The sequence below is a fragment of the Kogia breviceps genome, chromosome 18 (assembly GCF_026419965.1).
Source record: "Kogia breviceps isolate mKogBre1 chromosome 18, mKogBre1 haplotype 1, whole genome shotgun sequence".
NCBI classification, from domain to species: Eukaryota; Metazoa; Chordata; class Mammalia; order Artiodactyla; family Physeteridae; genus Kogia; species Kogia breviceps.
Window position 1 is genome coordinate 46,607,942 of NC_081327.1, and position 21,535 is coordinate 46,629,476.

General features: G+C 47.4%; 1 protein-coding gene across 5 annotated transcripts in view; it reads right to left on the reverse strand.

Moving 5' to 3' along the window:
• Positions 1-3,107: 3,107 nt before the first annotated feature.
• Positions 3,108-21,535, reverse strand: part of CHST6 (carbohydrate sulfotransferase 6) — a 44,184-nt gene continuing 25,756 nt past the window's right edge. For 4 of the 5 annotated variants that reach the window (XM_059043759.2, XM_067020128.1, XM_059043758.2 and 1 more), the window contains 2 exons: positions 9,756-9,831; positions 3,108-8,926 (listed from right to left, as the gene is read on the reverse strand). In XM_059043759.2, coding sequence (XP_058899742.1) covers positions 7,723-8,910 — 1,188 coding nt within the window. In that variant the 5' untranslated portion in view covers positions 8,911-8,926; positions 9,756-9,831 and the 3' untranslated portion in view covers positions 3,108-7,722. Of the gene's footprint in view, positions 8,927-9,755; positions 9,832-18,673; positions 18,749-21,535 lie in introns of those variants that run through there. The other variant, XM_067020129.1, reaches the window with a different exon arrangement.

Genomic DNA, 21,535 nt, shown 5'->3' on the forward strand with positions numbered 1-21,535 from the left:
ATCGTGCACAAAATATGTAATATTTCCTTTAATTCAAGAACATTAGCAACATTGTTTATTAGAGTTCCCTTTTGAAAGCCTTTGCTTTGGAAGCTTTCTAATGCCAGTTCTCTAACCCTACAACTGGGATTTTGCATCAACCAAGAAACTTTTCTAAAACAAAAATAGTAAGTATTTCAAAAAGTCATGAAATATTTAACAATGCTGTCTTTTGGTACATTTCTCAGACTAGCAGAGTGTATAAGTGGAAAAACCAATTATTTTAAGCTTATATAACAATCAATAATGTATCACATTAGGAAACATTATTTTGAATTTAGAATTCTATCCTCAGTCTGATTGTGAATTGAGAAATTTCTGAAAAGCCATTTAGACTTGCAGGACTCAGAGAATGTATGTTTCATGTGCCTTTTTAAAAATATATTTATTTATTTATTTATTTGGTTGTGCTGAGTCTTAGTTGTAGCAGGTGGGCTCCTTAGTTGCAGCTTGCTGGCTCCTTAGTTGCAGCATGTGAACTCTTAGTTGCTGTGTGCATGTGGGACCTATTTCCCTGACCAGGGATCAAACCCGGGCCTCCTGCATTGGGAGCAAGGAGTCTTATCCACTGCGCCACCAGGGAAGTCCCACATGTGCCCTTTCTAAGGAAGCTGAGTATGTACTCCAGCGATGTAAAAGAGTGATGACTAAGAAAGAGAAATATGGGCAATACAAGGAATGGTGGATTTAACCAGGAGTGTTAGATTGACTTCTGTGCAAGTCTTAGCAGCCACCTAACCAGATTAGAACAGAAGAAAGAATATCCTCGGGAAAAATAATGGAATTGATTTCAGCTATAGACAAAATCATTAATCTCAAAATTTTAAGGACAGGGTGAAGAAGGTACCTGTTTCTTCTCTCAATGGGAAAACACTGAAAAACAATACAAACTCCAGGAAAGACACAAACCTGCAAGAAAATTATGAAGCAAATATAAAGCAAACAAAAACTAGGTGTTTTTGTTTGTTTTTTAGACATCCACACCCTCCTTGTTTCACTTATAGTGAGATGCAGAACTATAAAACTTTTAGATGGCAATGTTGAATATCCTTATGTCTCATGATGGTGAAAGAGTTCTTAAACTAGATACAAAAAGCAAAGACCATAAAGGAAAGGATGGATAAATTTAATTACTTTAAATTAAGACCTTGTGTTATTCAAGAGTTACCACAAAGAAAGTATAAAGACAAGCCACAAACTGGAAGAAGATATTTGCAATACGTATAACTGACATAGGAATAGCATTTAGCACTCCTAAAAATCAATAAGCAAATGATGAAGAGACAAAAGACCTGAAGAGGTACTTACTTCATCAAAGAGAAATACAAATGGCCAAAAAGCCCAGGAAAACATGCTTAACCTTATTAATCAGTGAAACACAAAAATGAATCACAATGAGGTATCATTTGTCAACCACCCAACAGCCAAAAATTTAAAAGTCTGAGAATCTGATTGTTACTGAGGTTGCAGGGCAGCTGGAACTCTGGAGGTGTAAACAGATATAACCATCTGGAACAATGTTGAATGAAGGCGTTCATGATCTAGCAATTTCACTCCCAGGTAAATATCCTATAGCATTCATACCAGGAGATACAGACAAGATTGTTCCTAGTAGCACTGTAACAGTACATAACTAAAAACAAGCCAAGTATTCCCTGAGATGGATAAATAAAATTGTATTATTTTCAATAAAATACTATTCAGTAGTGGAAAGAAAGGACCTAAAGCTGCAAGCAACAACATGATGAATCCCAGGAATGTAAACTTCAGGGGAAAATCTAAGTTGCAGAAAAAAAGAAGCCCACAGTGTGATTCCATTTAAATCCAGTTCAAAAACTTGCAAAACTAACAATATACTAATTCAGGATATTAACATAGGCAGTAAAATGATAATGAAATATTTTGGGTACTTGTCCTATTTTTTTTAATATCTATGACATTATAAATATTATATATTATGTCACATATATATGACATTATATTTATATTTATTTATTAAACTAAGGAGGGCCATAGAACAAAAGTGGCTTTGGACACCCTTCATCTCACTCCAAATAAAGGCCAAAGTCCTCACAAGGCCTGCAAGGGCGTACATAATCTGACCCCCTCTCTCCCCATCTCCTAGAATTCTTCCTTTGGCCTACCACACCAAACTCACTAGCCCCTTGCTGTTCTTCCAATATTCCAGTTATGTTCCCTCCTTAGGAGTTCTGTATTACCTATTTCTTTCTACAGGACAATTTACCCATGGTTATCTCTAAATTAACTGCTCTACCTCCTTCAAGACTTTGCTCAAATGTCACTTTCACAATGACACCGCCACTGATCACGTCATTAAAAATTGCACCTCACCCCCCTGCACGCAGACTTTCCTAATCCCCATGATCCTTCTCTTTAGAACTGGTTGGTGCCCAATCCATAATGTGTGTTGAATGAATGAATGGAGATGTGGAGGATTTGAAGAGTGGGATCAGGACAGCACCAGATTTGCATGGCCAACCAGGTTCTCCAGATTTAACCCCAAGGGAGAAAATACTCAGCTGGATCTAAGGGTTTGCCACCCTGGGAAAATTCAAAGTCCCGGCTGTGGCGGGCTCCGTGTTCTTGGCCAACTCCTCCCATTTCAGCAGCATTCCTGTACCCTCCTGAGGCTACTAAGGCTTTTGCTCTACTTTTGTTTTGTTTTTTAAAGACTTTATTTTTTAGAGCAGCTTTGGGTTTACAACAAAATTGAGAGGGAACTACAGAGATTTCTCATATACCTTCTGCGCTCACACAGTTCATAGCCTCCCCCGTTGACATCTCCCACCAGAATGGTACATTTGTTACCAAGGATGAACCTACAATGACACATCATAATTGGCCAAAGTCCACAGTTTACCTTAGAGTTCAGTTTTGGTGTTGCACACTCCATGGGTTTGGACAAATGTATATCCATCATTATATGTCCATGTCACCCATGGCATATATCCATCATTAGAGCACCATACAGCGTATTTTCACTGCCTTAAAAATCCTCTATGCTCCATCTGTTTCTCCCTTCCCTCCCACCCACAACCCCTGGCAACGGTTGACTTAAAAAACATGCACAACGTGAGAGCTGCGAGTTAAGTTTTATTTGGGGCAAAATGAGGACTGCAACCCAGGAGACAGCGTTTCAGAGAGCTCTGAGAAACTGCTCCGAGGAGGTGAGTGGGAAGCTAGAATACAGAGGACTTTTGCAACAAGGGGCAGGTACTTGGGAACATCAAAAGATTACTGTTAATTAGGGAAACCAGATATGTCAAGTTAAGGAATTTAGAGCTTTTCTATGTATGGGAAGATGAAAGAGCCTGGGCTCACTGAAATCATTCCTTTGATATGCACCTCAGCTGTCTGGGGCCAGCATCCTGTGTTTTCACATCCTGGGTTTCCTCAGGAGGCACCACGGGGAGTAGCTGCAATCTGATGGCTGCTAGGTGGCAGGTATTCTTTCCTTCCTGAATTCCCTCAGGGCTCGCCCGCTCTGTTGCAATCGCTGGTGGCTGTGACATCCTTTGTTTACTGATATGGCAGGAAATATTGCATTTCTCACAACCACTAATCATTTTACTGTCTGAATAGTTTTGCCTTTTCCATAATGTCATATAGTTGGAATCATACTAAATATAGCTTCTTCAGATTGGCTTCTTTCTCTCAGGTTCCCTCCTGAATGTCTTTTCATGGTTTTTTTTTTTTTTTTTTTTTTGCCGTACGCGGGCCTCTCACTGTTGCAGCCTCTCCCGTTGCGGGAGCACAGGCTCCAGATGCGCAGGCTCAGCGGCCGTGCCTCACGGGCCTAGCCGCTCCGCGGCGTGTAGGATCCCCGCCGGACCGGGGCACGAACCCGCATTCCCTGCACCGGCAGGCGGACTCCCAACCACTGCGCCACCAGGGAAGCCCTTCATGGTTTGATAGTTCATTTCATTTTACTGCTGCATAATATTCCATCGGGTAGGTAAAAATGAAAATGATTTACCCTGTACAGATGATCGGGAGGGGGTCAATAGGAAAGGGTGACAAGGGCCTTCCTGACACCATTCCAGAGAACATAAGTCAGTACTCCATTTTTAGAGTAATTTGGCAATTTCACATTTAAAACATGGATGCTCTTTGATCCAGCAGTTCTACTTCTAGTACTCTTTACCATAGACACACAAACTCAATCATGTCCTGGGGCCTCTCCCATCCCATGAGCTTGGATTCCCCGGACTGAGTCTTTTATTTTGCCAAGGAACCTTGATTCCAAAGAGACCAATCCCTCAGTCTCTCCCTGCCTCTTCATCCTATGCTCAATTAACTCCTACCTATTTTTTAAAATAGGTATTTACTTATTTAGGCTGTGCCAGGTCTTAGTTGTGGCACACAGGATTTTTAATTGTGGCATGCGGACTTCTCAGTTGCGCCATGCACGTGGGATCTAGTTTCCCGACCAGGGATTGAACCTGGACCCCCTACATTGGGAGCCCGGAGTCTTACCCACTGGACCACCAGCGACGTCCCTATCTATTCAAACCAAATGTTTCCTCTTCGAAAATGTGTTCCTGACTCTCCATACTAAAGTAGGTCACCCTCTACCCATTCTTATTTATTCTTAGAGCACAAGCGACACTTACGGTTGCATATTTATCTGTAGGACTATTTATTTAGCATCTGCACTCCCCACAAGAGCAAGGGCTGTGACTATGTCCCCAGTGCCTAGCCCTGGGCTGACTCATTGAAACACCAGACTGGCACTGCCTATCTTTGTCCTGAAACCTGATGTGGGTTCACCTAGAGGCTTGCTCGGAACCTGCTGCGCCCTGTAGCTCATGCGGAGGCTTGCCCAGAGGTCCCCATACGCAGGGAGCAACACCCAAGAGCCAGTCATCGCTATCATGGAACCTCGCGAGACAGGTGAGAATGGATGAGTCACATAGCAGAGGCCGTTAATTGCGTCATCGGTGACCCAAGCAGGGGCAAATGAAACTTGTGGGATGCTACTAGCAGGCTGGGCTCTAAGCCCCACCCCAAATGCCTTCCTGAACCCCATCAGGGATCAGTGTCTCCCTGTTCTTAGCCCCTGGCTCCATGAACCTCTTGCTCAACCTTCTTTGCCTGAACGTACCACATTGCGGGAGACTTCCTAGCCGAAGCCTCCACTTAACAACGCGCTCCGTCCAGGCAGGGCCAGCAGGCTGCTTTTATCCCCAGTGGCTCCAATTGTCCCAGCAAACTGCCCACCATTCACCATTCTGGTCCTTGAGATGTCTGCAGACAAATGCCAGGATGGTGGTGCTCATTTTGTAACATATAGAAACATCAAATAACTATGTTGTGCACCTGGAACTAATGCAGTACTGTAGGTCAATTATATAATTGAAAGTAGGATAAAATTGGAAAGAAGATGAGGAGAGGTGGAGGGATTAAATCTTCGTCTCGTTTAACAGTTATAAATTTAAAAAAATTTTTAATTGTGTTTTTCTTTTCTTTTTATTGTATCTAAATGAGATGACCGATGTTAACTAAACCTAGTGTGGTAAGCATTTCACAATACATGTAAATCAAACCATCATGTTGTACACCTTAAACTTATACAGTGATGTATGTTAATTCTTTCTCAATAAAACTGGAAACAAACAAACAAAATGCCAGGACCACTCCCTGACCCAGAGCCCCACGTCTCTGGGTAATGATCTGGCTTTCCAAGCCTGTGATGGGGTCCTCTGCTGCATCCCCAGTTCAGTTTACTTGTATTGAAGTCAAAGATATGAGTTTGAGTTCCAGCCCATATATTAAGCTATGTGACCTTAGTCTTTCTAAGCCAAAGTCTCCATTAATAAATTCTGGGTTTTAAATACCTTCTCCATGCTACTGTGAGCAGGGGCAGATGGGGCTTTATGGGGCCTGAAGTTTCTACAGCTTGACGGATCCCCAACTGAGGCATCCTGAAGTTTCAGCTTCAAGGTCACTATACCTCTGCTCCCTGCAAGGAAAGAAATGGAAATTGCCAGATTGCCCTTGACCTGCTGCTTTGCAGCGAGGATGTGGGTCTACCATCCAGGTCCCACCAATCCAGGGCCACACCCAGGCTGAGAATCAGAAGCCAGCAACCTCTAGAATCCCTTCTGGTGACTGATGGCAATGATGAGGGCAGCTCCGTCACTTCCAGAGGTAATGGGCACAGGAGTTCTGGTGGCAACTGTCAGTCCCCAGACCAACTCTGTATCCCAGTGGGATTTGGGGTATTCTATTTGTGTGGACTCAGATCTGCTTCCCTGTCCTTCCTAGAGGTGCTGTGAGCTTTTTTCCCCCTTTTAAAACATTTTTTAAAGCACGGCTGGCTTTCATTTCCTGAGCTCAGGACTAGCCCTCTACACATCCGGCATCCCCCTACCCACCCCCTTTTTAAAATCCAGCATCCGTTTAATAAGACGCTTTGCTGCCAGACCAGGTGTTGTGGCTCGCAGCTAGGAATCGTACTTTGCTCTTCTCCAGGGCCTGGCACATAAGGACCACAGGAAGACAATCACTCCAGAGCCTTTTTTCTTCCAAGCTCCCGGCAAGCTTTATCTCGTTACATTCACCCAGTGACTTGCCCTCCAGGCACTGATCTTGCTGCCAATCTCTTGCTCGGCCACACACGCTCTGCCTGGCTTGCTGCCCTGGCCTGCCCAGCCTTCTCTCTCTCCACTTTCCCCCCTCACCGCCTCCCTCCAGGCTTATCTAGGAGGATCCCTAGACTCTGCACACTGAACCCAGAGCTCACCACTTCCCACATCTCACCTCGCAGCTGCGGCCCTAGCCATGGCTGCCTGCTGAGCCCTCGAGCAAATAAGATGGGAAAACCTGACCCTTCTTCGTCCAGGAGACAGGCCTCTGCAAGCCTGAATCGCCCTCTCCTCCCCACTGCGGTCCCGGAGCAAACCCCCCCTCCTCCCTTCATCCTCCTTCTCATCGTGTGGCCTTGGACAAGTCCCTTCACTTTTGCGTTTTGCTTGTCAAACTTCACAGGCTGAAAACTCTAATCTGTATCATACAGGTGAATTATGTTTATTTCTGTAGGTAGGCTGTTTCCTGTCAGGACAAATCAAAGTTTCACCTTCCCTGGGCAGGTGATGGGGGCATGTGGGCTCCCAGGAGATTTAGGGCAGAGAGAGACTAAGGGGAGACCACAAGATAGAGGCACCTTGGCTGATTTCTTAACTGAAGATACAGGTGAATATAAACGCACTGGCTTTGGTGGCGTGTGGTGCCAGAGGCACGGGGGGTGTGTAGGCGGAGATGTTCCGACTTCAGGGACCAGCTCACCACGGTGTCCCTCCACTCCCAGGCAGGGCCGGGACAGCCTTCTCAGCTCCAGGATGAGGCATCCCAAGGGAGACTTACGGGGAAAGAAAGTGCTGGAGTAGGAGCTAAGTCGTCTGAACTTATTCCCTGGGCCCAGAGGAAGTGGGGGCACGGGTCTGCTTTCCATGAAGAGTGTGTGTGGCGGGAATCTAGCTCCTAAAGAGGATTCAAAGGAAAAACAAGAAGTGGGGACAAAGAAACGTAGTCTGGGGCCTCGGTCCTTTCCTACTACGTGGGGGACCTCCCAAAGTCCCGGCCTCGTGCGCCCCAGCTCCTTCGCCACCACGCGCGAGTCTCCTGGCCCTGGCAAGCGCCAGCCACAGCTGGGGGCCTCTGCTACGGCCCGGAGTGCTCGGCAGTGGACGATGCCCAGCTAAAGCTGCTCGGGCCGCGCGGCAGCATGAGGTCCAGGGCGAGGTCGCGCTGCTCGTCCTCAGAGAACACTGGCCGGTAGCCCAGCAGCTGCAGGGCGCCCGCGCACAGCTCCTGCACGCGGCGGATCTTGGCGAAGGGCAGCGTGTGGCGCCAGGCCTGCGAGACGTTGAGCGCGTCCCTGGACGTAGTCTTGAAGGCCTCACGGCGCGCGCCTGGCCCGACCCCGTGGGTGATGTTGTGGATCCAGGCCTCGAGCTGCGGCGTGAGACTCAGGCCTGCGAAGGCGTAGAGCGCGCGGATCTCGGGCAGCGGCGCCCGTGCCAGGTCCTCGAAGCGCACCAGGCGGTAGCGGCCGCGCAGGGAGGCTGGTGGCTTGCGCATGGCGGCCTCGGCGATGCGCACGTGGCTGCGGCACACCTCGCGCACCACACGCAGGTCCGGGTCGGCCTCCACCCACTTGCCGTTGGTGCCCAACACGATGCCGTTGTCCCGGGCCAGGGCCTTAGCCGTCTGCTCGCGCGAGCGCAGCACGGCCCGCGGGTCGCGCACCAGGTGCACGATGCGCAGGTTGAGCGCCGGGTCGCTGAGCAGCGGGTAGAGCACCTGCAGGTTGAAGAAGCGCACCTCCTTGAGCACCACGTGGCTGTAGGAGCGGCAGGCCTCCTGCGCCAGGTCGAAGGGCCGTCGCGCGCACAGCGGCTTGCACACCGCCTCGCTGCTGATGGCGCCGCGCGGGAAGGCGCTGCAGGCGGGCGGCGAGCACAGCGCGCGGCTCTCCGCCCACTGGAAGAGGTCCGACAGGTTGCGCCGCCACGGCAGGTAGGCGTCGAACACGTCCATGTCGCACAGGAAGACGGAGCGCACCAGGTCGCGCACCGCCATGTGTAGCGCCACCGCGCTGCCCTGCGACAAAGCGGCCCACACGTGCCACGCGGGCTCCATCAGGTAGAAGACATTGGGGTGCTGGCTGAAGAGCTGGCCCACGAAGGACGAGCCCGAGCGCCACGAGGACAGCACCAGCACGTGCACCCTCTCCTCGCCACCCACCGGGGACGGCGGCCTGGGCCGGGAGACCAGGAAGAGCAGGAGGCCAGTCTGCGCCAGCAGGAGCGCGGTCACCGCGGTGCTGGAGACGCGCCGCAGCCACATGCCGCCGGCCGGGGGCCTGCGGAGGGAGAGTGCAGCCGTCAGGCACCGCGGCCCGCTCACCCATCCCACACTCCAACTCCTGTCTGGTGCTGCCAGGGAGCAGCCCTGGGACTTGACCACCCCACCTGTGGAGGCCTGCCAAGGCCACGGCCTTCTCAGTTGGGCACCCGTCCGGGAATGTGACTTTTAAGACATGAGCCATGATCCAGCCTTTGCAGAGCTAAAGGCCAGCTGCACAATACTCTGGGCAGTGTTTTTTCCCTTTTCTCTCTTTCTCTCCCCACGCCCCCTTTTCTTTCTATCCGGAGGGGGAAATATATTTAAAACAGAATTCCTGCTTTTCACTTAAAATTCCTTTTTAGGGGAACAGTTGTAGGTTGTTTAGCTAAATAGCTTGATGGGTGATTTGGCAGAACCCTCCCCGGCTCCGCCACTTCCCAGCCTGTGATCTTGGACCAAACGCTTCACCTCTCTGTGACTCATTTTACCCATCTGTAAAAAGGGGATTAATCCTGGTTCTGGAGTATTGGGATGAGCATGGAGGGGTGGGGCATTTCTCCTAACTGAAAACTTGCACTTTCTACATAGTGTGCTTCTGCATTGTTTGACTTTTTAAACAAGCAGATACAACTTTTGTTATTAAAAATAAACACAAAGAACAGCAAGTGTCGCTCTCACCCACGGAGAGTGAAGTGCTGCAGGGCGCACGGGTTCCCAAGGGAGGGTATCCTTGTGGATTCGTGTCATTTTGCAGAAGAAACCAGTTAAGCGAGAGGTAGGATGGAGACAGAGAAAGGGAGAGATGAGGGCAGAGTCAGACCCCTTTGCATGCTGAGGTTACTCACCGCTGTCCAGGGCTGCTGGGAGAGCTGCCCACCTCGATCACAGATCCATGGGAGATGCCTGGAGGTTTTTCAGGGCCTGGGAAAGCAGGAGGGAAGCTGGGTCAGAGTCCCACAGGAGGAGATGGCCCTGCACACTGGGACGGCTCTGCCTTCCCAGACTGACAGAAAGTTCCCCACGGCGGGGAGTGTAGCTGTCCTGCCCCTGGCTGGAGCTGGGCCCAGACCAGCAGGCAGCTGGATACATTTTTCCAGATGGGAGCGAAATAACTGGCTCTCCTGCTGGGTTTGAGTTCCTCTGAGGCCACTCAGAAGCTGTGAACCCTGGGGCAATGACTTAACTACTCCAAGATTCAATATCCTCCTCTGTAAAACGGGGATGATAACATCTGACCTTAGGGTTCTTGTGAGGGATGCTGCTACAGAGACTTAGGAGGAGAGGGCTTGGTAAAGTGCCATACACGCCCCATGTTACTGCCGTAGCGTTCAGCTGTCTGGAGAGGAGGAACCATGGGAAGTCTCCACCCAGATAAGACCCCTGAGGTCACCCACGCTTGGAATCCCAGCTTCTCCCAGGCCCCCTGTAGCCCCCAACCACCCGAGTCCTTTAGTGGATCTTAAGAATGTCCCTCCCCCCGCAGCGGGGGGGAGGGATAAACTAGGAGATTGGGATTGACGTATACACATTATATATAAAGTAGATAACTAACAAGGACCTACTGTATAGCACAGGGAACTCTACTCTATTCTGTAGGGACCTATATGGGAATCGAATCTAAAAAAGAGTGGATATACATATATGTATAACTGATTCACTTTGCTGTACAGCAGAAAATAACACAACATTGTAAATCAACTATACTCCAATAAAAATTTTTAAAAGTGTGGAACGAAACTGAGTTATTTGTAGTGAGGTGGATGGACCTAGAGACTGTCATACAGAGTGAAGTCAGAAAGAGAAAAAATACCGCACGCTAACACATATATGTGGAATCTAAGAAAAAGAAAATAGAAGAACCTAGGGGCAAGACGGGAATAAAGATGCAGACCTACTAGAGCATGGACTTGAGGATACGGGGACGGGAAAGGGTAAGCCGGGCAAAGTGAGAGAGTGGCATGGACATATATACGCTACCAAACATAAAATAGAGAGCTAGTGGGAAGCAGCCGCATAGCACAGGGAGACCACCAGCTCGGTGCTTTGTGACCACCTAGAGGGGTGGGATAGGGAGGGTGGGAGGGAGGGAGATGCAAGAGGGAAGAGATATGGGGACATATGTATATGTATCACTGGTTCACTTTGTTATAAAGCAGAAACTGACACACCATTGTAAAGCAATTATACTCTAATAAAGATGTTTAAAAAAATGAAAAATAAAGTGTCCCACAGAGTGTCCTACAGAGTGAAAGGAACACTGAACCCAGATCCCACACCCCGAGGCCCCAGAGTTTTCTTCTCTTTGCACTGCTGCTCCTGCAATGATCTCAAGGATGAGCCGATTTGGAAGGGAAGGACCTGGAAGTTTCTTTCCTCTTTCTTTGTGCTCCCACCAAGCCACCTTCACTGTCCACCTCACCACTGAGGGAAGCTGGCATCTAAACTGTGAGCAGAGCCCACATCTGCTCCTTCCCCTTATCAGGAGGCTGCAGGATTGGCTGGAGGATGCCCAACAGCTCTGTCACATGCTGAGTCCAGAAATGCCTCCTGGATACCTCGCCCACTCCTGGATCACACTGAAGACGAGGACAGCAGCCACCCACCTGCTCTGCACACGTCACCTCCTCTCCTCGAGGGTGTGTTTTCCGAGAACAGGGTGCAGGAGAGGGAGGAAACTCTAGCTCATGTTTGCTGACATAAATGACCTCAAGTGCTAGGTGATTTAACTCAGCGGCTCCTGAGGTGGGCATTATGATCTCAGTTTTTTAGACAAAGGGCCCAAGGCTTGGAGAGACAGCAGGGAAGCTGGGACCCCAACCCAGGACTTCTGAGTTCCTGGCACTTTCTGTCATAGACTCCTGGCCTCTCCCATCCCTGGGAGATCCCTGCAGAACACAGGACCCTGATTCCTGGGCCCAAACACAGCTGCCCAAGCCAGCCCTGCCCCTCCCCTGGGTACGGAGGATCTTGACCCCCAGGTCAAGGTGCTTGTTACCTGCTGCACTCCAGGGATGCCAGGGGTCTTCTTAAGTGACTCACACAATACAGGAAATGTTATCTGATCCCGTGATTGGAACTCGAGAACTAGAAAAGGGATGGAAACATCCTGCCCACGCAGAGTGTCCAGAGAAGTCCAGGTCTCAGCTGGGAGTTTTCTGAGAACGTGCCTTATATTCAGCGCACCCACCAACTGCCCCAGGGTTCAAGTTACAAAGAACGTGTCAAGCAGGCACTGTGATGTGTACTTCACCTTCATGATTGAATTTTACTCTCCCCAAATCCCTAGGAGGTAGAAACTATCCCTGTCTGTTTTAGTTGAGGTAGTGGGGCTCAGAGACATGAACATACAGCTGATATTGGGCAGGGCAGGGGTTTAAATCCAAGTGCCGGACCCCCAGCGTGGGGCTCTGGGTGGCCCCTCTCCTAAGCCTTTGCTCAATGAAGTTCCCCATCCTGGAAGGGCCATCTGCCTCTGATATGAATTCTTTTCTTTTTAATTTTTTGCGGATCTATATTAATTATATGTCTAATATTTGGAAAAGGTGATACAAAGAGGTGGAATAAAATTTGAAAGGTACAGGCAAGGGCATCGTGGGCTCAGGTTTTATTTGTCAAAGTTAGAAAAGGGGCCCCATCCCCCGGCAGACACAGCCCCGTATCAGAGAGCAAGGGCCATTCAGTCAAAAGGAAGTGATGTTCTCTGTCCCCTTTGCCTCCCCCCAAGCCCACCTCAGAGGCAGCCCTGCCTCCAATTTCCACAAAGTCTTTGACGGTGATGATGAGGTGTTTAAATTAATTATATATTTCAAGGGAGACGGGTAGGAGGAAAGTGCAAGAGGCCATAGAAGGAACATAAAATTCCTCTTCCTACCCTGATAACCAGGACCACCTTACACAGTTGTCTTTCTCAAGTCACTGAAGATTTTTTGTCATAAAGCATTTTTAAAATTTACTTTTGTCAAAATAATACACAGAGCTTGAATAAGTATTAGGTATCCCTGGAAGTTTATACAAGACAGTGACCATATTAGCTTCCCCTGGGAGGGGAGTGAAATAGCTGGGAAAAGATATTTCACAATAAATCCCCCCCCCTTTTTTTTTCGTCCAGCCGCTGGGCATGTGGGATCTTAGTTCCCCAACCCAGGATCGAACCCATGCCCCTTGCAGTGGAAGCACGGGGTCTTAACCACTGGACCGCCAGGGAAGGCCCCACATTTGATCACGCCAGTCTCCTACTCAGCAACCTTCAGCTTCCCAACTTCACTTCCCATTCTTCCCAGCCAGCATCTTATATTTCAGATAATCTGGAATCATTACGGTTCCTCCAGCAAGCTCCACGCTCTCCCACCCCTCCACTGTGAGTACCCAGCCCTGAGTCCGGCCAGAAGTCATCTCAGCATCTCTGAAGACACCTCATCCCTGCCTCTCTCCAGGCACACACCGTTCTGCCCTGTGTGACACTTTGCCTCTCGTTCTTGCCTGTGAGCAACCTGAGGGTTGGGATGGTGGGTTTTTGCAAAGGGAGCGTCTGTTCTCAGGTACCTAGTGTGGGCTCGGTACTGCACAGGTGCACTGGTCAGGGCTGTCTGTGTTCATTCAGGACCTATTCCCCCTTCTTTTGGTAACAGCCTCTAGATTTTTCTTTGAGGAACCACCCCTCGCCCACATAAAGCATGTGTGGTTCGGGTAGGGCTGACCCACCACCCCCTGGTTCTTAGGGAGTCCTGTGGTTCATCTGTATAGTCTACACACTATTTCCCTGCCACAGCGACTGGCTTAGGAATGGACATCAGCCCCAAGTCCAATCCCAGGATTTTTGCGGATCTGAAAGGAAGAGGGAAATTGCCTGGGTACAAAAGCCAATATAGAAGAGAAATGAGCAGAAAAAAGAAAGACTGGGAGTCCATGAGCAAGCTGACGGCACCAGATCCAGCTGTGCCAAGATTCACCCATGTACTTTTCAGTTGGGGAAAATACTCCATTTTTGCTTAAGCCAGCATTAGTTGAGTTTCTGTCACTTACAACCAAGAGTTCTGATTAGATAGTGGATCCCCTTGGTGGGATGCGGTGAGGGTAGAACTGTAAGGGAGCATGGGCAGAGAGAGCTTCTAGGGGCTGGTTATGCTGTTTCTTTTTTTTGGGGGGGGGTATGCGGGTCTCTCACTGTTGTGGCCTCTCCCGTTGCAGAGCACAGGCTCCAGACGCGCAGGCTCAGCGGCCATGGCTCACCGGCCCAGCCGCTCCGCGGCACGTGGGATCTTCCCGGACCAGGGCACGAACCCGTGTCCCCCGCATCGGCAGGCGGACTCTCAACCACTGCGCCACCAGGGAAGCCCATGCCGTTTCTTGATGGAGGTACTAAGTACTTGAGCATGTTCAACTTGTGAAAAGTCACTTTTATGTGAACTGTGCTCTTTTCTGTATGTATATTTCAATAAAAAGTTAAGAAACCTCTAACACCATATATAAAAATAAACTCAAAATGGATTAAAGACCTAAATGTCACACTGAATACTATAAAACTCCTAGAAAAGGACTTCCCTGGTGGCACAGTGGTTAAGAATCCTCCTGTCAATGCAGGGGACACGGGTTTGATACCTGGTTCGGGAAGATCCCACATGCCGTGGGGCAGCTAAGCCCATGCGCCACAACTACTGAGCCCGCACTCTGGAGCCCATGAGGCACAACTACTGAAGCCTGCGTGCCCAGAGCCCGGGCTCCACCACAAGAGACGCCACTGCAGTGAGAAGCCTGCCCACCGCAACGGAAAGTAGCCCCTGCCCACCGCAACTAGAGAAAGCCTGTGCGCAGCAACGAAGACCCAATGCAGCCAAAAAATAAATTATATTAAAAAAAAAAACTCCTAGAGAAAAACATATGCAGAACACTCTGAGGTAAATTGCAGCAATTTTTCTTTTTGATCTGTCTCCTAGAGTATTGCAAGCAAAAGCAAAAATAAACAAATGGGACCTAATTGAATTTAAAAGCTTTTGCTCAGCAAAGGAAATCATAAAACAAAAAGACATGGAAGGGAGACGCAAGAGGGGGGAGATATGGGGATATATGTATATGTATAGCTGATTCACTGTTATAAAGCAGAAACTAACACACCACTGTAAAGCAATTATACTCCAATAAAGATGTTAAAAAAAAAAACAACGAAAAGACAACCTACAGAATGGGAGAAAATATTTGCAAACGATGTGATTGACAACGGATTAATTTCCAAAATGTATAAACAGCTCAATTACAAAAAAAACCCAACCCAATCAAAAAATGGGCAGAAGACCTAAAATAGACATTTCTCCAAAGAAGACATACAAATTGCCAACAGGCACGTGAAAAGATGCTCAACGTCACTAATTATTAGAGAAATGCAGCTCAAAACTACAGTGAGGTATCACTTCACACCAGTCAAAATGGCCATCATCAAAAAGTCTACAAATAATAAATGCTGGAGAGGGTGTGGAGTTTTCTCCTTTGGGGAAGCTTCTACACTGTTGGTGGGAATGTAAACTGGTACGGCCACTGTGGAGAACAGTATGGAGGTTTCCCAAAAAACTGAAAATAGAGTTACCGTATGATCCAGCAATCTCACTCCTGGGCATATATTCGAAAAGACAACAACTGTAATTCAAAAAGATACATGCACCCCAGGGTTCACAGCAGCATAATTTACATCAGCCAAGACATGGAAGCAACCTAAAATGCTCATCAACAGATGGATGGATACAGAAGATGTGGCACATGTACGCAATGGACTATTACCCAGCCATTAAAAAGAATAAAATAATGCCATTTGCAGCCACAGGGATGGACCTAGCAATTATGATACTAAGTCAGACAGAGAAAGATAAATACCATATGATATCACGTATATGTGGAATCTAAAACAATGATACAAATGAACTTATTTACAAAACAGAAATAGACTCACAGACATAGAAAATAAACTTACAGTTACGAGAGGGGAAGGGGGGAGGGATAAATTAGGAGTTTGGGATTAACAGATACACACTACTACACATAAAATAGATAAATAACAAGGACTTACTGTATAGCACAGGGAATATCTTGTAATAACCTACTATATATATATATATATAACTGAATCACTTTGTTGTATACCTGAAACACTGTAAATCAACTGTACTTAAATAAAAATAAATAAATAAATAAAAAATTTAAAACTATATAGGACCTACGGGACTTCCCTGGTGGTCCAGTGGGTAAGACTCTGTGCTCCCAATGCAAGGGGCCCAGGTTCGATCCCTGCTCGGGGAACTAGATCCTGCATGCATGCTGCAACCAAGAGTCCGCACGCTGCAACTAAGAGCCCACGTGCTGTAACTAAGACCCAACATGGCCAAATTAAAAAAAAAAAAATATATATATATATATATATAGGATCTAAAAGAAAAAGAAAAAGTAAAGTATATAGATACTAGAAAATCTGTAAATGTCCCGAAATTTTATATGAAAAATTTTTAGTGTATGTACATATACTACTTCATTCTGTAAACATTTATTACATGACTATTATGTGCAAAGTATGAAACTAAATATCGACATGTGGCCACTGCCTTCAGCTTAATTTCTAGCTGAGAAGGTCACCATGAAACAAGTGATCATTTAACCACAAGCATAATAAGTGTAATGGAGGGGAAGGACAGTCCTATGGGAGCCCAATAGCTAAGGGCGAGAAGGGAAATCTTTCCTTAGGAAGTACTTGCTGAACTGGGATCTGATGGATGAGAAGGGATGAACTATGGGCAGGGCTGCATGAGGAACGGGCAGAGAGAAGAGTTCGGGAGTAGTCAGCTAGATGAAGCAGCATCTCTAAAGGCTCTGAGAAGAAGCATTTCATGTTCAAGGGTCTGAAGGAAGGCCAAATAGGCTGTACGTAGTGTCTCAAGAAAAAGAAAACAAAAAAAATCATCCCATTGAACCCAGTCCCATTCATTGCAGATTTTCTGTTAAAGAAAGCAAAACCTAGTGATACAGGCTTTCCTGGATCTCACACAGCTAGACACTGCTGACAGGGCCACAGCCCCGGATTTTCAACTTGTACTTGCCCTATTCTATACAATCTACCCAGAACTGCTCCTTGAATTTCCCCAAACCTCTTTTATTCCCTCCCCCTCACTATACATAGAACATCATTTGTGTAAAATTATAATTAGAGAAACAGTACCTGCCTCAAGGAATGTGAAACAGATTTGGTTCAGTAAGAAGTATGTGAAGAGGAAAGTGTCGGGACTTCCCTGGTGGTCCAGGGGTTAGGACTCGGTGCTTTCATTACTGAGGGCCCGGGTCCCGGGTTCAACCCCTGGTCAGGGAACTAAGATTCCACAAGCCTCGAAGCCAAAAAAAAAAGTGTCCTACTTACTGTGTTTCCATAAATACAGTAATTTGGAGGGAAGGAAAAGGGCTCTGTCCTGCTTTCTATAATAATGGCCAATATGATAGCCTGTAAAATCTCAATTAACAAGATAAGGCAGAGAGAAATGCTAATCAATTTTATCAAAAGTCCTGGAGGCCTTGTTTTGTATCCAAGGTCATCAGCAAGATTAGCTCTCCCATAGTAGAGAGCTGGGATCCTGTGTATTCAGGCCACTAAGACACGTTGCCCATTGGCACATGGGAGAATCTGGAACTGGTCTTGCACTGGTGGGAGGTCAGTGCAGCTTTTTAATTCCTATCCTTTCAGAAACAGTGGCTGTATAGTCATAAATTCAGTGCCTACAAACTATAAGGCTTTCAAAGAATGGGATCAATTAAAAAAAAATGATCCAGGGACTTCCCTGGTGGCGCGGTGGTTAAGAATCCGCCTGCCAATGCAGGAGACATGGGTTCGAGCCCTGGTCCGGGAAGATCCCACCTGCCACGGAGCAACTGAGCCCATGCACCACAACTACTGAAGCCCGCGCTCGCCGCAACTAAAGAAAGCCCGCGTGCAGCAATGAAGACCCAACGTAGCCACAAAAATAAAAAAAAAATGACCCAGCTATTTAAGCCTGACGCCCCATTTCAGGAAGCAGAGACTGTAAAGTAACCTCTTATTTTTTCCAAACAAAAAACAACCTAACATTAAAATCACTGGATTGCTTTTTAAAAAAAAGTTAAGAATCCTTCCTGAATAAGATAGTTAAGTGTCATGTCAGGGATTGTCCCAAAGCGTGAGTGAGTCAATGATATTAATAAGTATTTGCTGGGGCTTCCCTGGTGGCGCAGTGGCTAAGAATCCAGCTGCCAGTTCAGGGGACATGGGTTTGAGCCCGGGTCCAGGAAGATCCTACATGCCTTGGAGCAACTAAGCCCACGAGCCACAACCGCTGAGCCTGAACGCCTAGAGCGCATGCTCCATAACAAGAGAAGCCACCACAGTGAGAAGTCCGCGCACCACAGCGGAAGAGTAGCCACAACTAGAGAAAGCCCACGCGCAGCAACAAAGACCCAATGCAGCCAACAATAAATAAAATAAAATAAAAATAAATATTTGCTGAATTGATATCAGGTCCTCTGTTATCCAAATCCAAAGGGAGTAACTCCCCACTTGTCCCGTATTTCTTCCTGCTGAGCATCTTAAAGTTTCGATAGCTTCTAACCATCCCTGACTAACTCTTGGCCTGAGAGTCATAGGAAGGTGCTATTGTTCTACCTGATGTGCAGGTGGGAACACTGAGCTACAGGACAGGGGAGCCTTTGCCACAGCAGGGCCCGAGCAGGAGCTCAGGGATCCAGCTCTCTGCGCAGCACTCACCTGTAGCTCTGCTCTGCCTGCCCTTGACTCAGCAGCTCCTCTGGTCACCAGCCTCTCCCAGCCCTGGCACAGAATCTAAGGGAGTGAAAGGTAATACTAGGTATAAATCCCTGGCTCAGATTTCTCTCATTGTGGCGTCAGCTGGAGGCCACCCCTGTTCAGGAATCCCAAAGGCTAAAGAAAAGAGATTCCGGATGAGGGATGCTTGGACTCTAGGCGTCAAGGGCCATCCCTGGAGGCAAACCAGCTCTAGTGGAGGCCAAGGCATCTGTTACGGAGAAGGCTGACAAGGAGGGCAAGAAAGAGGAGGAAAGACGAAGAGGGAAAGAGAAAGGAAAAGCAAGAGACAAGGGAAAAGCAGTAAGGGAGAAAAGGGGAGAGAGAGGAGGAGAAAGATGGGTGTCTACAGTGGAGTGGGAAACACAGAACACCAGTTAATACTACCTGTTGAGGGCTTCCTATATGCCAAGCCTTTCCCACCCATCTTCTGATTATTAAACCAGGATTAGCCCACAACAACCCTATGAAGTGCATCTGATGCTCATCCCCATTTTACAGAAGAGGAAACTGAGGCTTAGAAAGATTTATGAACTTGCCTAAAGGAGTCACACAGCAGCAAAGTCAGAATATGAACCCCCAGCTGTCTAACTTTAGAGCACTTCACTGTATAATATCAAGTGGAAAAGACACAACAAAACATCCAATTGTGTTAATACATGAACATCAAAGAACACCATCAAGAAACTGAAAGGATACCCAGAGATGGAAGAAAATATTTGCAAATTATATATATATATATATATATATATATATATATATATATATATATATATATATATATATATATATAGCAAGGGACTTATACCCATATATAAAGAGCTCTTACAACTGAACAATAAAAGAGAAACAACCCAACTTTAAAATAAGCAAAAGGACTTCTCTGGTGGCTCAGTGGTTAAGAATCCACCTGCCAGTGCAGGGGACACAGATTCGAGCCCTGGTCCAGGAAGATCCCACATGCGGCGGAGCAACTAAGTCCATGCACCACAACTACTGAGCCTGCGCTCTAGAGCCCGCGAGCCACAGCTACTGAGCCTGCGTGCCACAACTACTGAAGCCCGCACGCCTAGAGCCCGTGCTCCTCAACAAGAGAAGCCACCACAATGAGAAGCCTGTGCACCGCAACAAAGAGTAGCCCTTGCTCACCGCAACTAGAGAAAGCCCCCGTGCAGCAATGAAGACCCGACGCAGCCAAAAATAAATAAATAAATAAAATAAGCAAAAGATTTGAGTGGATATTTCTCCAGAGAAGATGTATATATGGTCTATAAGTGCATGAAAAGATGCTTGACATTTTTAGTCATTAGGGAAATGCAAATCAAAACTACAATGAGATACCAATCCACTTCCCATCCACTATAGGTTGGCTGTAAGAGAAAAGATAAATAATAGCAAGTGTTACTGAGAACATGCTAGAACTGGAACCCTCATATGCTGCTGGTGGGAACGTAAAATGGTGCAGTTGCTGTGGAAAACAGGTAGTCCCTCAGATAATCATAGAGCTACCATGTGATCCAGTGATTCCACTCTACAATACCATAAATCCAAGAGAACTGAAAACACATGTCCGCACAAAAACTTCTTCATGAACTTTCACGGCAGCATTAATCATAATAGCCCCCAAAAGGAAACATCCTAAATGTCCATCATTTGACAAATGGATAAACAAAACGGGGTGTACCCATATAATTGAATCTTATCTGGCAATAAAGAGAATACAGATACGTGCTACAACATGGATGAACCTTGAAGTGATTAACGCACAACACTGAATCGACTGTAAACCAGTGAGTTGGAAACTTTAAAAGGGTGAACTTTAAAGTATGTGAATTAGGGCTTCCCTGGTGGCGCAGTGGTTGAGAATCCGCCCGCCGATGCAGGGGAAATGGGTTCGTGCCCCGGCCCGGGAAGATCCCACGTGCCGCCGAGCGGCTGGGCCCGTGAGCCGTGGCCGCTGAGCCTGCGCGTCCAGAGCCTGTGCTCCGCAACGGGAGAGGCCACAACATGAGAGGCCCGCATACCACACACACACACACACACACACACACAAAAGTATGTGAATTATATCTCAATAAAGCTGTTATTAAAAAAAATCATGACTGGGGCTTCCCTGGTGGCGCAGTGGTTGAGAATCCGCCTGCCGATGCAGGAGACACGGGTTCTTGCCCTGGTCCGGGAAGATCCCACATGCCGCGGAGCAACTAAGCCCGTGAGCCATGGCCGCTAGGCCTGTGCGTCCGGAGCCTGTGCTCCACAACGGGAGAGGCCACAACAGTGAGAGGCCCGCATACCGCAAAAAAAAAAAAAAAAAAAAAAAAAAAAAAAAAAAAAAAAAATCATGACTATGTATAGAAAGAAATCCAGAAGGATGCACGCTGAATATCAGTGGCTATCTTTTTATGGCCAGATTACAGGTAATTTTTTTTCTTGTTATTGTTTTGCTGCATTTTCCAGGTGGTCTCCAAGAGACTTTTATTACTTTGTCAATCATAAATTATCAGTTCTATTTCATTGGTTCAAGGAGGCATGGGTGGAGTTTGCCTACTTCAGCTTTCATTGCAGGTAGAGAAGTGCCTGCAATCCATCTCCCACCTGACCTGAGTACCCAGGTGGCCAGAGGAGAGGGGCATGGGAAGGAACTACCTGAGGGGCTTGTCAAGGGCCCCCAGCCCACACTCAGCCTCAGGGCTGTGGGCTGGGCCAGGCTGTGGTAGGAGACGTGCCTGGCCCTAAGCCCCGGCCACATCTGCCGTCTCTGCGCCTGCCCTGAGGAACAGCTGTGTGGCATCAGCCAGAGGCGGG